Source organism: Gossypium hirsutum, chromosome D12 (genome assembly GCF_007990345.1).
Source record: "Gossypium hirsutum isolate 1008001.06 chromosome D12, Gossypium_hirsutum_v2.1, whole genome shotgun sequence".
NCBI lineage: Eukaryota > Viridiplantae > Streptophyta > Magnoliopsida > Malvales > Malvaceae > Gossypium > Gossypium hirsutum.
The window spans coordinates 58851701-58865581 of record NC_053448.1 but is presented as its reverse complement, the minus strand read 5'-3'; the positions used below and the strand labels follow the sequence as shown (position 1 = coordinate 58865581).

Genomic DNA, 13881 nt, shown 5'->3' with positions numbered 1-13881 from the left:
TACTTAAGGAAAAAATAATTAAAAAATTAAGGGGTTAACCAGAATCCACCTTCATTTAAAAATCAATTCCCCATTTCTGAAGTATGGAAGTCAATACGGCATATATAGCCAAAAATAAAGGCTTAAGAGGGTATTAGCCAAGTAATGAAAGGAAAGGAAAAAGCACGCGCGGGAGAATGAGAATGGGAAAAGAGCAAAGCACAGAAGGAGAGCAAAGAGCTTTAATTTTTGTCCGTTAAAAGCAGGTGGTCCTACGAACAAGCTTTCTCCGCCGCTTGCCTACTTTAACTCTTACCCTAAACCCCCCCCCCACCCGCCTACCCCAATGCCCGCGTCATCCTTTCTTGTGACCCCCCGGTGCACGATAGCAACTACCCCAAGCCTCACTCGCTCACTCACTCACTATCTGACTTCATCACACTTTGTCACTTCCCACTTCCCACTTCCCAACAGTAATAAAAAACAACTTCATCTTCCTTTGCATTACGTAACTTTCATTAGATCTTCACCCTTTAATAAACATTTACATTACGTGACAAGATTTTCTTTTTTACTATTATATTTTTTTACACTGCACAAAGCAAATTTAAAAAAACCGTACGAATGATTGAAGTAGGTGCCCAGAAAAGACGGGGGTGAAGGGGAATAGAGTTTGATTATAGCCCAAAGGCAGTATAAAAGAAAGGAGTTTATAAAAAAGATAACCTGCGAGAGACCTGTGTGTACATCTGAGCCAGACCAGACTTTTGAGATTGGTTCCTTTTCTTTTTGAAACTCGTTTAAAACCCTAAGGTTTTTATAGAGTGGTCCTTTTGACCCTTTTCCCAACAAATAATCTTGGACCATCCTACCTAGCCTACTACACACCATACCTAAATGTGAATTCAGTATATGTGTGTGTGTGTGTGTACTTTTATAGGGTTTTCAGTGGCTGGTTGGCTGGCAGCCTGTCCACTGTGCCTACACTGGGTTGTCTGATCATATCATCCCATGCATGCCCATGGTTTTTTACTTTATATTAATTTATTATTTTTCTTCTGTTATATTCTTCTTCTGTTGTACTCTTTGGAACTGGACCTAGCTATAATCATCAAACAAGGAGAGTGTTGTTAAAGGAGAGAATCATAACAATGCAGGTTTAATTATTGTTAGGGGCCAGTTGCTTGGTGAATGGTATGGGGGGTGTCAGTGTATTATATAGGTGAAATGATGTTTGATTTATATTTACACTGGATCAGCAGAATGTACTTTTGGTACAAAGACTGTGCTTAGGGTATATGGGGTTCTCTTGATTTCCCATTAGTACATATCGAGCTCTTCTACCTTCGGTTCCACCCCATGCATTAACATCCTCATAATTGAAAAGTGTGTTAGTCTGCATTCTTTCTTGGTATAATTTTATGACGGAACCAAAGATATATTCTACTTTGAAAACGATGCTAACTTTATGCTTTAAATTTCAACTTAAATTCTGCAATCTTTCTTGGTATAATAATATTATTATTATGAGCACAGTACGTTTTCAGACCAAAACATTCGGTTTATGTAACTTGCATAATAAAAACACTCAAAAGAAATAAAATTGGTCGGAGACAAACCCAACAAATTATGAACAAAAAAGACTAGGTCTTATAGGAGCTGTTTGTGAAGCTATTTATGTGTTGTTGACTGATAACTGATATCAGTAATGATGTGATTTTTAGTAATAATTGCACCATATATGAAAATTAATTATACAGCTTAAAGGGTTTAGGGTCCTAACCCTCTAAACGAAAAAGATAGATAACTTCGTTATATATAAATTAATGTTCTTTTCATTACATATTCACTTGGGAGAGGAATATGAAGCCGACAACGGTCAAATCTTGTAGCAGTAACATGAAAGATGACTTGGGCAATGGCTAATGCTCAATGGTACAGTAATTTAAAACCTTGTAATGGTAGGGTCATCGACTCCGGGTGGGTTTGGATGGGCGATTGGGTGCGGTGCGGTGCGTTTAGCTTATTTTTTGTCTCACGCTACAGTATCTCTACAGTATCTAATCTCACCGCCACCGCTGTATTTACACTAACCGCAGGTAAACGCACCGCCCATCCAAACTCACCCTCCACCTTCGAAATCTGATCCCAACAGTCCCCACAAATGCAATAATAATGCTGATTTAATAATAGTTCATGAAGGAAAGAAAATTTTAGGTCAGCCTAATATTTGTTTTTGTTTGCATTGATTGGAACAAATTCGTTTCCACCATCCACTTGGTTGCACAATTTTAATTTTTAAAGCAAGTGGGTATTGCTAAAAAAGTATAATTCTTTTGTTATTACTACTTAATCAATTTGTATAGTCTATTTATGACCTGAAATATCATTTTTGGTACACTATGAATTTGGGAGTGAGAAGTGTGAAGTCTTTATTCCTTTTATCTTTTATTCCCACTTTTGTGGGAGAAATTCCAGTTTGTCACAACAACTGTGTTCTTATAGAAGAGCACAAATAGACCCACGTGAAAAAAAATTTGTTCTTTGGTGGTCCAATTTATAAGCTTATAATATTTATGAAATTAATTCAAGTTCATTTTTGAATAATTTTATAAATTTTACCACTTTAAAAGAAAAGTGGTTTCATGTCATTGCTATAGCCTTTGATTACTTATACTTCCTCTAACGGTTTTTATCAAGTTCATGTAAAAGGGAAAAGCAAAACTTGTTCTAAACATGAAACTGAAAATGAAAGGTGGAATTGATACATCAATCCAAAAATTAATCTTTTCTATGTTTTAGATTTAGAAAAACTTGCCCAAAAAGGACTTTTCCATTTATTAGATAAAAAATTCTTCACATTTAAGTTAATAATTTTTGTAAGAAAAATCTTTTTATTTACATGAAAGACCATTTTAAGCATTTTTCATATTCCCTTTATTCATGATTAAATAAAATTATTTTTTTAGTAATTGAATTCACATGTTCTTACCAAAACAATCCAACCTAAAACTTTAAATATAAAATAAAAGGTATATAAGTTGTTATCGAAGCCAAATGAATTGGATCAAACCTAGATATAGTGTGATTAAATATAAATTGTTTTCATACGTTTGTGAGGATTTGTCCAAATAACAGTGAATTATAATTCTTCTTGTACAAAATATAAATTAAGTTTAAGACGCTCACCAAGTTTCAACCTCACTCCTATATATAATTCATACCACTTCCTTACTAAGGGTCTCCATTGAAAACTTAGTTGCAAACTAAACAACAAGAACAACTTGCTTAAAACAATTATGTATTAATAAAAGTTCCTCGAATAAACAAAATAAGTACTCTCTGAATATCGTACTCGCAACTAAAACAAGCCTTATTTTAAATAAGCATAAAATGGGTTACTTAATTACAGTCAATGTAAATATCTAATTCCTTGAATCTATCTCTATAAAAGTATTCAACATGAAATGAACTAACAGAGATCTTATCAGTATAATCTACCTTACAAATCAAATTTTTTCGAAAAAAAAAATGATGCCAAAGTTTTCAAAATATACTTACTTAACTCAATTGTCTCCATGATTTGACTTCATTAGAATATTTGATAAGTTATATTGACCTGTGCTAACTAAGTTGTAATTAGAGTTACATATGATCCAAGTACCTGACAGCGACATATATAAATTAAGTTTAAGAAGTGGTGGATTCAGGAAGGTGACCGTAATACAAGTTTCTTCTAGTGCAAAGCCAAATTTAGAGATAGGAGTAATTGCTTCGAAGGTCTGCTTGTGAAGGGGGAGTGGATTTCTTGTCCGAACCTAGTTAAAAATGCAACTTGGGAATGCTTTCGGGAACACTTCTCTTGCGCTCATTGGGACGAACCTGCTTTAAGGGGTTTGGGTTTTAAGATATCTTTGCTTCTTCCCAATGGTCTCAAAGCATGCCTTTGGTGATTGAGTCTGATTCAATGGTTGCGGTTTCGTGGGTTGTCAGTAAGAATGGTCGACCTTGTTTAATGAGATTGATCATTCTATCGGTGTTATTAGATGTGTTTCTTTTAACCACGTTGGAAGGGAAGCTAATGGTATAGCTGATTCCCTTGCCAAACATGGCGTTAACAGGCCTGCCCTCTATGTGGCTTGCTTGTAGTTTATTGCACCTTTGTACTACTTGTGTTGTAACATTTCTCTTAATAATAAAATTAAAAAAGCGACTAGAATCATCATATTTGGAAGATGAACACATCATATTTGGAGTATTGTTATCCTTTTCACATCAATCAAATTGCAAATACTACAAAATAAAACAGCTGTTTGGTGACAAAACAATCACAAAAAAATGAAATTCTCAAAGGGAAAAAAAAACAAATTTGTTTGACTCTCAAATTATCTGTCTGCAAGCTTTTGGACGACATTTATGCTTTCCAACGGATGAATGGAAATAAATAAATAATTAGATTAAAGAAAAATTGCGTTTTAAAATGATTTAATCTGAGTCATATATACTCATATTTTTTTGGTATTTTGTGTAGAAATATTATTAGCCACAGCGGCACCATAAATACTATCATTTTCGAGGATTAATATTATTAATTCTTCTGCTACCTACCTACCTACCTACCTACCCCTACTTTGTTATGCTTTTCAAAAGACTTACTGTTTCTAAAAAAAATAAAATCATGTATTAATCATTAAATGGAATATATGTTGCACAAACCAAGTCTTACAGCTACCAACATATGATGAAATCCATAATCATAATATGTATATGTGTGTCTGAATTTTCAAAGTCTCCAACTAACCCCAAAGATATTTTTATTCAAATTATTATTCTAATGAAGAGATAAGATAGAGATTAAAGGGTAGAGGGCGCCTTGATATATTCTAATGGTGAGACCATATATTTTTCCAAACGGAGGGTCCATTTGAGGTCGACCCAATTTTTTGGAATCTTATATAATTAAATCTCAACAGCCACTGTGGTGATTCTTCTTTGGGTGTTTATTGGTCAAGTTTTACTTAGAGATAATTTTGACTCTTTAATGTTTCATATTAATTGAAACATGGAAAATATATCATCATACCTAGGTTAAATTTAGCTATTGGTCCTTATATTTTGTGCAAGGTTTAGTTTTTGTTGTTTTTGAATTTTAAACTTTTAGTTCTAACCAAACGGTATTATTTAAATTCATGTCGGTTTGTTATTTTCAAATATTATTCATAAAAAAGCGTGTTAATGGATTTAAAATTTTAAAAAGGTATATGGACTAAGAATGATTTAGTTGGAAAACATATACTAAACCTACAAACTTATAGGTACTAATGAATTTAATTATTCCTTTTTGATATTATGAATTATTTAATTAATAAAACAAAATGATATGTAGAATATTCTCAAAGTATTAATTTGAATGAATCATCATCGTCCCTTCAGCTAACACGAAACCAGTCACCGACAAGACTTAAGTCAAAGCAAATGACAAAACCACAAAAACAAATAAAATACATTCAAATTATTTAAAAATAGGATTCATTTGGGGTTTTTATTTAATTTAATTAATTTGTCTTCAAGTGGAGAATATGTGTGTATACATACATTTTTTTTTGTGTTTCCTATATAGTTTACACACTGGTTGAACTCTTTTTTTCCATATTATATTGCACGTATGCATATATAAAATATAATGTAATGTAAATAATGTCTTGGATTGTCAATCACAAGAAGTTTCTTCGTGCCTAACATTTTCATTGGTTGATTAAGAAAACCTTTTCACTAATAGACAAATCTTAGTATTAATATAGTAATAAGAAAGTTGATTAAAGACGAGTCTTGATGGCTTAAAACAGGAAGAAATAAATGCTACTTTGCTTCTATTTTGTTTTATAAAGCATTTAGGTGATAAATAATAGTAAAAGAAATATTTAAACCTTTATATTTGGTGCTGTTGAAGTAATCTTCACGATTATAAACCCTAATAAAATACAACGTTTTCATAATTGATCCTCCAAATCATCGAGAATGATGAGGCCCTCATAGCTTATCTTGTTATTAAACTTTTTAACTAGTAACCATCTATATGGACAAATACACTTGACTTTTAAATTAACCCATGGAATGAGTTAAGTTTTAGTGTAAACCCCATGCGATGGGCTATCACATGTCGGTCGTTTTAATAATATTTTATGAAAAGACATGTATGGACAAAGAAAACGACTTACAAATATGGGAGCCGAATTTAGGGCAAAAATGTGAGTGGTCATGTAGTAATTTTATGTATGTTGAAGCCAAGGTACAAGAGCATCATTCAAGGTTTAATGAAATGATAGTTAATGTGAATAAATTTTTTGGATGAAAACAACAAAATTATAACCAATTAAACTAAAAAAAACGACTTACTGTAAACAATTGAAACATTCAATCTGTTTCTCTAATTTTTTTTAGGGATGTATTTTAGTATTTAATTCTCTAAATACTTCAAGAGCTATTATCTGTCTGCATCAACACTTTATCACATTATTTTTCTTTGCAGCATTTTTATTTTGACAAAATTATAATAAAAAGTCAAACCCCTAACAACAACGCGATTAATATGACTCAAACTCAAGCTACACTTGATACGGTGAATACTTTAACAATCAAACCAATACACGAGTTTCCTTTCCTTGCAAATGTCATATTAAGAACATCATTAAATTGAATGTCGGCATTAATGAGGGCTACGGAAAGGAGCCATTGTTCTACAGATTTATGTTCTATATAGTTGCAGAGCTAAGTTCGAGTATAATTAATAGGGTATGGATGTTCAGAAACTAATAATAATGAAGCATGTCCAGCCGGTCACGGTGTGGGCTTTGGGGCCGATTGTTCGTCTCTAACTCAAAACACTTAATAAGCCCAATTTATGCCATTCATACTTAATTTAGCACCATCGATGCTGTTGAATATATATATCCCGACTATACTTGTGAATTATGTGTAATTAGAAGCGGGTTTGATCGGAATTTTTTTAAAAAAATTTTAAATTATTTTCACTGAATTCCTTTGGGGCAATAAATATTTGTTTTATAATTTCATTCAATAGGATAATAATGTGTTTCAGAATACTCGAATTCACGACCTCCTACATTAAAAACAATATTCATACCAGTCGAACTAAAATTCAATCAACTTTATTTTTTAGTATCAACCAATGTTGTATAGGTAAATTGTTGAGATAATTGAGATAGTCTTTATTGAGAATGGATTGAATGCATGTACAATGTTTTGCTTCAAATAAGTCATTAATCATTAAATTCAGCTTGATTCGTATAAATGTGCATTTTCACGACCTCAAGAGATTCTTTTTCCGGCCCTGCTTTTATCTCAAATCCTTCCTTCATTTAAAAGAGGTCAACCCAAAAAGGTTAGATAGGATACTAAATCGTGTCAAAATCTTAAGTGTTTATTAAAATAGCTTAAAACTTTTTATATAATTTTAGTTACATTTTTAATTTTTTAAAATGACATTTTAATTTAATATTAGATGTTTATGAATTCTAATATATATTTATAAAAATAATTATAATTACTCAAATTATTTCTTTACTAATTAAAAAAGAAATAATTAAAACTATTTTTTTATTAAATTAAACAAAACGTCCGTGAAATTAAAACTTAACTCAAGTTTTTCATTAATAAGAACTTACTTCTTTAGCTATGAAAATCATATTGATCGGTTATTTTATCAATATATTTTCGCACAAAAATTAAAAAATAATTGTAACATATAACAAAAATAATATAAAAATATTTGAGAATATGTTTATTTTCTAGAAGTACCAAAATGTTTTTTTATAATTGAATTTTTTAAAATATTAAAATATATTAATTAAACAAAAAAAGAAAATTAAGGTGATTGTGTTAGGTATAGATGTTTTAAGTCAAATTATACTTATAATCCCTTTACCATGTTTAAAGTTAGGATTATCTACACATTAATTTGACATAATTTAGGCTCTCTATTTTTATTGTTTCATTAGTTATTTCAAAAGGTTGAGACCTTTTAACCAAAATAATTGAGGATAATAACTATTTGAATTGACTAATGTCATTGTAAAAATAGAGGGCCAAATTAAATAAAATTGATACACGAAGATTAAATCTCAAATATGATTAAACTGAAATTTGATCATTTATCTCTGAAAGACATAAAAAGGGTGTGCATGTTCCATGAAGGAAGGCCTATAGATTATGGATGTTGGAAAAATTGGTTTAGAAATTTGGTTTGTTTAGATAGCGAAAATTTAAAAATTTTATAAAACTCGAGCTTTATGTTATTTATAGTAATAAATTTTATCAAATTATTATTTGTATTTTTGATTTAGTAATTCTTGACTTTTAACTAATAGATATTCTCTGTTATTCTCAAACCCTCGGTTTGCTTAGAGAGTAGACTCTAAGTCACAAACCAATGACACAATTAAAACCTTTTTTTTTAGTTTTTAAGTGGGGAAAATTAAATCTTTTTATAGGTAAGAAATTTAACTCGAGTTCTCACGAAAATAAAAATTATTTGAGAATAATAAAATTCACTATTTTCTGACAGGATATTATGCTCAATATCTGATATATTTGACTTAGTCTATAATTATAGGAAAAAATTTCAAGAGTTCTACTTGAATAAGAAGGGACAAAATAATAATATCTTAATGAAAACAAACTTATAAGCCCACTAGGACTACATGGTGGGCTATGACATGCACCGGTATATCCCAATATGCCGCCCACCTTACTTACAATAGGTTATATCGGGTCTTTCATGTATTAGGTCTAATTATGTGTTCTTCAGTCTTCAAACTAACTTATATATAATTTATTCAACCCAGTAATTAGTTTTCTATTCCTAAACTATTATTTATTTAAATAATTAAAATAAATTCAATTAATTCTCTCAATTAAATTATTTTCTCAACCAAATTCTAATTTCGTTAAAATCATGATGACTTTATCAAATTAGAAAGTATGAGTAAATAAATTTAATTCTCTAGTTCTATAAAATTGTGATGACTAATTATTTTAATTTTCACTTTGAACTTCAACTATTTAATTATAATCAATTAAATAATAATTTAAAAAATTAAATTAATCACTAAGTTATATCTTGTTTCAAGTAATAAAATGCATTCACTGCAGATAGTGATATATGCAATCTATTTCTCTATTCATCATTTTCATTTATTTAACATACCGGTTGAAATGCAACCCGTAAAGGGTTGTGTTGAGCTAGCGAAGGGGCCAATTGAACATATATAATTAGGACTCAAATAATTTGTAATTAAGTCCTGACTCTTCATCTATTAATTACAACATTATTTAGTTATGAAGTTAATACACTAATGCTAGGTTTGGTCACTAGTGTAATAACATGAGTAAAGAGCTTATTTAACACATATGTTCTACAATAGTTAGACATAAAATAAAGAATAATTAGAATAAATTTAAACATGCAATTACAAAGATAAGTAAAAATTCTTGTAAAAAATAAGACTTCAAAATAAGTAAAACCTTTTCCTCTCATTTTTTTTCATAAATAAGTCATGCAAATGACTAGAATCACCAATTGTGATTAGTTTATAGCTAACCAATGACTAAAACACGTGGAAAAATAATACTCCAACCAAACGTAGCATAAAAGTACCATTATTGAACCTTCCTTTATTGTATACCATGACTGAACTCTTCTTTAATCTCTTTGAGTTAAATTCATTCACCCAATATGATCCTATTTTATCTCATGGTAACAATCACATATTCCTTAATGAAAAAGTCTATTACTAACACACAATAATAAAATCATTCATCCTAAATAAATAACTCGTGGTCACGTTTCTTTTCCATCAACCATGCAATGCTAGTGAGAGGATACTTTTACCCTTTCTTAGGGTTGTAAGTAAAGTTATGCCATACATAAGTTGTATACCCAATATACCAGCTTTCGACTCTATTACCAATTGAACTCAGGCTTTTAATATATCGAAGTATATGAGTTACATACATACAGTCAATTACTTACTCAGGATTGAGATAGGTCATACTATGAACATCATAAGTGAATAAATCCATCTAAGATAAATTCAACTTGGATATTGTCAATCCAGACAATTACACCTATATCTCTATATTTCTAGAGTAATCCGCTCCAATGCCTAAGATAAGATATCTCTTTAATTAGACTTGATAGACAACATAATAGTCCCTTGAATCAAATTGCTTATTTTGCTTAATTCGTCCACTTTATGCAACTTAATATTGGTTAAATGTTAGATAATAGGTGAACTAATATTTGCTTACATGTTTTTTTCTTTTCATACAAAAACCATTGAGAATAAATACAAAAGATAATAATATAAACAATGAAATTTTATTTATCAATTTGTTCGAAAGGTTAAAAGCATTAATGACGAAATAATTACACTAAGGGCACTAGCCCATCAATAGATTAGTTGGTTTTAGATGGAACTAATTTGAATTGAATTAATTATGTGAAGTTTGAGTTATAAGTTGAGTCATTACATATTTGGATTTCTTTTCGATTTTGACCATTTCAGATTTAACTTATTTTGAGTTACTTGATTGAGTTAAATTGTATTCATGTTGTTTTGGATTCAGGTAATTATCGAAAGTATTTGATATAAATCTCAAAATATGTATGAATTTTAGTTTAATTTACAATTTTATATATGAAATTTTTATTTGCTCCAATTCTCATGAACTATTAACACAATTATCAATGTAGCGTCATATTATTTTTATATCTTGTATACACAAATAAATTGATGTATTTATTCCTTTAAACGTGTAATTGAATCAAAATTAAAATTTCATTTACATATTTGAACCACAATCAAAGTTTCATTTGTAAAAGTACCATAGGGGCTCTTATAGTAGCAATCAAATTGTATTTTATTGCCCCTTTGCTCAACAAATAGGCAAATTGGTCTCTATACATTAGATCAAATAGTAAATTGATCCTTCTGTTAAAAATTCAATCCATTTTTACTGTTAAAAACTGGTCCTTATACATCAGCACAAGGTACACGTGGTATACCAGGTGTAACTGTCTAGTTATTTCATCAGTCACACCGATTTTTAATAGTAAAAATGAATGATACTTTTAATAGAAATAACCAATTTTGATATTTGATCTAAGGTATAATAATTAATTTACCCATCTTTCAAGTAAAAGGGACAAAACACAACCAAACTCCGAATATAAAATTTTTTATGGTACTTTTTATCAAATTTGATGTACATAATTACATGTATAATTTTAAATTTTATTTCAATTTTTACTCTCTCTCTTTTTTTTTTAATCAAAATCAGGTTAAATCAATTTGTATTTTAATGGATTGGATGTAGTTTTGAGATTCCAATTAAATTCAGCCAGCCATCGCCTAGCTTTTCGTCTGCCACTGCTCTCAAAACATGGAAAATAATTGTCAAAGGGTGGCACCTGGACTCTTTTTGATTGATTCATCGTATTTGGTTTTGGATTTGTCTTTTCAGTACTTGAATTTAAATTTACAGAAAAAGGTTAGAAAAGTCTCTTCAAAGTTGTACCACATCCATTTACATCCACGAGAGATGGAGCAAAACAATGGAAACGACACCATATTTGCAGAAACGTGGAGTTAAAGCGCAAGTGAACAAGAAGGGCCTTACCCACTGAAAATGATGGACGAAGAAACGAGCTCCGTCTAGCTCCCTGTGAACTTGGAATTGGACCGTACAAATTTTTATAGTCTTCTTCAGTTTCCAAGCTGCCTGGACCACTATTATTAGTAACATGTGTCCCATTAAATTCATGGTCCTCATTGCAAGCTGAGATGATATTTTCTTTCCTTATATATATTTTCTTAAATTCTTCATGTGTGAAAGCAGACCTTTGAACTCTCAAAGTATGGTGGCCACTCTTACTTCCACACCACCATCATTTCTCCCACTTTGGCGAAGAAAACTACCCACTTATAATCCTACACAATGCCTTGGAACTGGAAAAGAAGCCCTTGAAATCTCTAGTAATGGATACATAAAGACCAACACTATTGATTTCCCTGAAAAGGGTATTTCAACACATCCCGGAACATCATCAACTCCTCGTCCGCCTAGGCCTCGCCGGATAATACTTGTACGGCACGGAGAGAGTGAAGGGAACGTCGATGAGACGGTCTACACACGAGTTCCTGATCCCAAGATTGATTTAACCGAGAAAGGCAAGGCTGAGGCCGAGGAATGTGGATGGAGGATAAGGGAAATGATCGAGAAAGATGGAGCCAATGATTGGAAGGTCTATTTCTACGTGTCACCTTATAAAAGGACACTCGAAACACTTCGGCACTTGGGTCTTGCGTTCGAGCGGTCTAGAATTTCAGGCATGAGGGAAGAGCCTCGTATACGGGAGCAGGATTTTGGTAGGTCACTCTATCTCATGCATGCATCGATTGCTGTCATTTAGATAACGCCTTAAATATTTAATTTGCTTGCCATTTTTCGCCATGATTGTGTTTGGCGAAAGGGAATTTTCAGGACAGGGAGAAAATGAGACTTGACAAAGCTCTTCGGCTGCGCTATGGTCGTTTCTTTTACCGTTTTCCTAACGGAGAATCAGCAGCAGATGTCTATGACAGGATCACAGGTAATACTAGTAAAATATAAGGCATTTTTTAGTAGATTAGCCAATGATCAGAGTAGCCAGGGGGCTGGTAGGCCCGGACCCTTGAATGAAAATTTTTTCATTTAGGTGTTTTAATTTTTAAAAAATTTTAAATTAGTAATGGTAAAATTATACTTTAGTCTCTCTATAAATGATAAAAATTTAATTTGATACTTTAAAAATTATAAAAATATAGGAATAGTAAAATTATATTTTTACTATACTAAAAATTAAAATTTAATTTTGGTACCTAAATTTTTTATATAATGAAATGAAACAGGATTCAGAGAAACACTTAAGGCAGATATTGATATTGGACGGTTTCAGCCACCAGGCGAACAAAGCCCAAACGTGAACTTAATTATTGTCTCACATGGCCTAGCCTTGCGTGTGTTTCTAATGAGATGGTATAAATGGACTGTGCAACAATTTGAAGGACTCAATAACATGGGCAATGGTAACTTGATTGTCATGCAAAAAGGTTATGGCGGAAGGTACTTTTTCAGCCCAAAATGGACACACACACACACACACACACGCATAAGTGCAAGCAATGGTGATCTTCTGTTTAAAAATCCGCAGATACAGCTTATCTATGCATCACAATGAAGAAGAGCTAAGAGAGTTTGGGTTGACAGATGAAATGTTGATTGACCAAGAATGGTAAGGGTCTCTCACACACTCAAATTTGTTGAAGTTTTTAAATACAGAAACATCCTTGTAATGGCGCCTGTGCTTGGTTTTTTTATAAATTCAGGCAAAAGACTGCGAGAATAGGAGAACTGAATTATGATTGCCCGATGGTGAATTCCTTCTTCCCTCACTTTGAAGATGAGGGCTGCATAACATGAAACAAGGTGCTGAAAAGTTGAATTATTACATCATGATTCTGCTCAGGAACACGTGATTGGAATGGCAGGTAATGCCAGTGTTGTCGAAGCCATTATTCTATAGGAAAATGTAATGACAGGCCTTGGCAAGGGATATTGAATTAGTTCAATGAGAAATTAACATGCTAAATCTGTCCCTTAATTAGCTGCAATTTTATGTAATAAAAAAAGTGGCTGTTGATTCAAAATTCAACTCCTCCTCGGTTTGTGATATTTTTTTGCACAATATTATATTTATTTAACCCAAGAATATGCTTGTAAAATCTGAAGTAAATAAAATTCTGAAGTAAATAATTATTTGTTTAATATATATAAGTCAAG

The 13881-nt window shown here is 31.3% G+C and overlaps 1 protein-coding gene across 1 annotated transcript; it reads left to right on the top strand.

Annotated features, from left to right (window-relative positions):
* The first annotated feature begins 11881 nt into the window (after positions 1-11881).
* On the top strand, positions 11882-13753 carry LOC107947046 (phosphoglycerate mutase-like protein AT74H). The gene is made up of 5 exons (XM_016881594.2): positions 11882-12428; positions 12533-12652; positions 12951-13164; positions 13253-13333; positions 13428-13753. The coding sequence occupies exons 1-5, from the start codon at positions 11885-11887 to the stop codon at positions 13519-13521; spliced, it is 1053 nt and encodes a 350-aa protein (XP_016737083.2). The 5' UTR covers positions 11882-11884; the 3' UTR covers positions 13522-13753.
* The last annotated feature ends 128 nt before the right edge of the window (positions 13754-13881 follow it).